A 4,422-nucleotide genomic window follows, 5' to 3' on the forward strand; every position below is an offset into this window, starting at 1 on the left:
AGCAGGACACTCGGCCCTTTTGGGGCAGTTTTTATTTGCTCCTGGACAATGAGCCCACAACCAGATCCCTGCTCTCTGAATCTGAGCCTTCACTGTTACATTACAAATTCAGTTATTAAGGATTTAAACTTTCTTAATAACTCATCCCTGGGCTGGGTCTTCGTCAGGGCAGGCTGTGGGTTTTGGCCACAAAGTGCTCTCAATCAAGAGAGGGCTCCGTGCGGCTTCCCTGGACAGGACTCTGTCTCCCTGTCCAAATCGGCAGTCTGTCACAACTGCAGCCAGAAACAGGAGGCTGCCTGTCAGGCACAGTGACGGCCAGCTCGCTTGGTGGACCCCACCTCAGTCTGGGAGTGAAAGGAAGTGAGGTAAGGGGCGCGGGGCCTGCAGATCCCACATCCTGACCCTGCACTTCAAGTCCAAATTGCACTGAAAATGTCAAACGGTGTCCGCTCCCAGCGTGGGGATTCCCTGATGGCAGGAAGTGGTTGCCCTTCCCCAACTCGCCATCTGACAAGGGTACTCCTTCCTGTCTCTCCACCCAGGCGTTGGCCCAGTTCACTCACAACGATCCGTTCACAGCTGAGCACAAAACTGTAAGGGAACTGGCTTTCCATCCCCCAAGAACGTGAGCTTGCTTCGTCTAGATGCAAACAGCAAACTTCTTCCAGTCCCTTGGAATCCCCAGCCCATGCCACTCCCCAAACCAGACAGGTCCCAAACTGGTTCTTGGCCCCGTGGGCCAAAGGCATGTTTCCCACCTTCTTCTTAAGTGCTGCAACAGGTGTAGCTGATGCTGCCTCTGCCAAGGAGACTTCCTTGACTAAGAGGGCCCCTCTGAACATTGTACTGCTGAGTACGTGGTGCCTGATAAGACTCAGTATTGTCCAGTGAGTCTGGGTGGATCTGACCTTCCCAAAAGGGCACCAAGACCTCTAAGGCTAGAATCACCTCAGCACATAGCCCAGCGAGCACAGGGAGTAAAATCCAGATGGGTCTCCACGTGACACGTGACAGGTGCCCGATGGGCCCTGGGAACTTCTCCAGCTTATGCTCAGAGACTGGCCTTTCTCTCCCTCTGCTTCTGCCCATCTGCCCCAAGCCATGGGTCACAGTGTGAAGGGTTCAGCTCACCTCGTCCAGGATCCTTGATGTATCCTGCACCTGGGTCACACCATGCAATGTTCCACACCCAGGAGACAGCAGAGGGAGGAGGGAAGGGAGTAAAAGTTCTTCATTAGTGACAAGGAGCACTAGGCTGGGCCAGAGATCAGCACACCAGGTGTCACCACTAAGAGAAGCCACCTCCCATCAAAAGTAAGGATGAAGTGCTTCCCAGTCATACCTTCTTTGTGGACCCTGAGAAAAAGATCTGAAGCACGTGGATGCAAAGGGGCTGTTGGGGAAGGCTAAAGTGTCAGCCTAGAGCCCAGGCATCCTGAAGGGACAGGAGAAAGGTGGGAACAGAGAAGTGGCAGGAAGAGCCTGGGACCCTGTGCAGCAGCCCTGGAGCTGCCACCCTGCCAGGACATGTGGACTTGAGGAGCCAAGGAGAACCTAGCATTCAGGGGCTGGCGGTACTGAGAGCCAGAGCTTGCACGGGACAGAAGAGAGCCCCGGAGGAGTGGGAGAAGCAGAGGGTGGGGTGAGATGGGATGGGAGGGGTTGCAAGGAGGGCTTGTAGTATGAGCACTGTCTGAAACCAGACGGCTATCTCCTGAGCTGCAAATAAGGCATCCAAACGAGCCCAAATGACCACCTCTCAAAGCTGCCACCCAGCCTGGAGCAGTGTAATAATCGTGTTGGCCTGGGTACGAAAGGTCTACATTTTCTACCAGGGCCCCCAAGGAAAAGGGAGGGATGGAAGCCCGTCACTGGTAGAGGTAAGAAAATGGTGGGAATGATCAGGCAGAGAGTATGGTCCAAATCGGAGCTTCTGGAACTCACACGTGCATCAGACGCCCCAGAGGGCTAACTAATCACAGGATGCTGGCTGCACCCTCGGAGTCTGCTGCTCTGGTAGGGCTGAGCGGGCTCAGGATTTCTAACACCCCAGTTAGTCGCCACTGCTGGCCAGGCCCACAATGTGGAACTACGGGGCGAGGTCAGGGGTGCTCAGCCCTGGCTGCACCTGGGCAGGGCTGGAAGATACCAAGGCCTGAGCCATACCCCCAGAGACTGTGTTTCGTTTGATCTGTTCATTTGAGCACTACTGATTCTAAAGCCACCCAGGGGTCCAGCAAGTAGCATAGCAGTTAAGATGCTGGACTCCCACATGGCCAGCCACAGTTTGAGTCCTGGGCCTGGTGGCTTGAAAATCATGCCAGGCTTATGTGTGTTCATGCCCCAAATTCCAAGAGGACAAGGGACTGTGGTCTGGCCATCCCCCCTTGTAGGTGATTTCTCCCTTTCTCTCTCACCTTCCCTTTCCCTCTGTCTCTCTGTCTCTCTCTGTCTTTCTGGTGAGCACACATGCCCTATAGCAAAAATCTTTTTTATTTTTAAAAATTAAAAAAAAAAAAGAAAAGAAAATCATGCCAGGCTTATGTGTGTTCATGCCCCAAATTCCAAGAGGACAAGGGACTGTGGTCTGGCCATCCCCCCTTGTAGGTGATTTCTCACTTTCTCTCTCACCTTCCCTTTCCCTCTGTCTCTCTGTCTCTTAAAAAAGAAAAAAGGAAAAAGCAAGCCACCCAGGATCCCACTGTGCAGGTGCTGAGAGCCTCTGTGCTGGGTAACCTTGAGGTGCCTTTACTCTGGGGGGTGGGGTTCTCAGACTTGGGAAACAGGGGAAGGACAGCACTGAACTGGGTGGGAGACCTGGAATGGAATCAGATCAGGTCGCCAGCACCTGCCCACCCTGCCCTGTGGCCCTCCAGACTGCCCTTCCTGACCCTGAGGGGCTGCAAACACAGAGAGCTAACCATCAGAGAGACAAAAAAGGGCAGAGCGAGACGTACCTCGAAACCAGGAATGTGGTGGATGGCCGGCTAGGGGGAAGAAAAAGAGCTTGGGTCACATGCTCGTTGCCCGAGACACTACCCCCCTCATTTCTCCCCCGGCTACAAAATGACAGACATGGGATATGTCAGTGGTCCGAGAGTCCAGGGGCTTTTAAACTCTAGCCCATGGGGGAGATAGGGACAGTGCAGGGAGAGCTGGGCTAATGTGTGCTGGGTCCCTGCTTCTGTGCAGTTTATGTGTTGGGCTCACATCACACTATGACAATGCTGAAGATAGCTCTATCCCAAACCTCCTGTTTGACAGCAGGGAAGTGGCTGGCCCATGGTCACAGAGCTAGGCCATAGCAGAGACAGTCCTAGAAAGAGATCCTGGCCCTCCTGATCCTGGAGTCCCCCTATCACTGTATTTAAGGCCCCTTCAACCGACCACAGAGGTTCCCCTCCCAGAAACCACAGAAGGATATGGCCCAGGGAAGAATAAACCCAATGGCCAAAGACAGACATTCAAGATTGCAGTGTTGGACCCTGTGGTAGATCGCATCCCAGTTTGGGGTTCACCAGAGCTGGACAAGGAGGGTCTTGGCAGGATGAGGATACCCAAAGGAGGCTGCTCCAGACCCAACAGTGCCAGCCTCTAGGAGGGTGAGACAGGTGTGTTGCTGCCCCTCCCTGTGCCCACCACCCTGCCTCTGCCATGTACTCTCTGCCCAGGCCTCCTGGGTATGGACAGCCTCACCTTCTCTCTCTGGATGAGCTCAAAAGAAGCCAGTAGCTCGCCTGCCCGCTGGCTGCCCCTCATCAGCGGAAACCAGGTCAGTCGGGGCATCCGTTCCAGACTCGGCTGACAGATACAGCGGCCCATAAACTCGTCTGCACCCTAAACCGGGTGTGGAGAAAGAACAGTCAGCGTCCTCCTCCCCAGGGTTCAGAGGGACCTCAGAGAGAGCGCCAGGCATCCATGAAATCTCCTGAACTAGAGAGGGCCAGGGAGTCGGCGCAGCCCCCTCCTACAGAATGGTGAACCCTACTCTCAGTGGAGGGGTACAAGAAGGCAAGAAAATGGGAGTGGCCTCTGAGCACCGTTGCTAGGTCTGCATTGCCACCTTGGTCGGGGACGTCCTGTCTGTCCAGTGAGTGTTGCTCCTGCTTTAACTTAATCCGGCTCTGAGCCCATCACAGAACAGAGGCAGCCTCCCAGCTTTTCTCTCGCAGCCTCCACTGCGCACACGTGCACCGTCTCCATGGACTTTCGTATCTCCTGTTCATCCCACCTGTAGGTTCCGCACTTTCCAAATGGGGAACTTGTGAGCACATCCATTAGTTTAAATGAGCCTTGCTAAAATGACCTTTCCATATTATAATTCTTTTGCTCAGATACCCCCCTTGGTTCCCTGCTGCCTGGAGGACCGAGTTCAAACCTCTCTGGCACTGAAAGCCTCCTCGCTGCAGCCTGCTCCCC

At 54.5% G+C, this 4,422-nt stretch overlaps 1 protein-coding gene across 1 annotated transcript in view; it reads right to left on the reverse strand.

Annotated features, from left to right (window-relative positions):
* DYSF (dysferlin) overlaps positions 1-4,422 on the reverse strand; it is a gene marked incomplete in the record, with an annotated part of 243,950 nt that overhangs the window by 93,886 nt on the left and 145,642 nt on the right. The window contains 3 exon segments of the mRNA XM_027772968.1: positions 1,135-1,164; positions 2,961-2,990; positions 3,700-3,840. Of these exon segments, the coding sequence (XP_027628769.1) occupies positions 1,135-1,164; positions 2,961-2,990; positions 3,700-3,840 (201 nt within the window).

Source organism: Tupaia chinensis, unplaced genomic scaffold (genome assembly GCF_000334495.1).
Source record: "Tupaia chinensis unplaced genomic scaffold, TupChi_1.0 Scaffold000316_1, whole genome shotgun sequence".
NCBI lineage: Eukaryota > Metazoa > Chordata > Mammalia > Scandentia > Tupaiidae > Tupaia > Tupaia belangeri.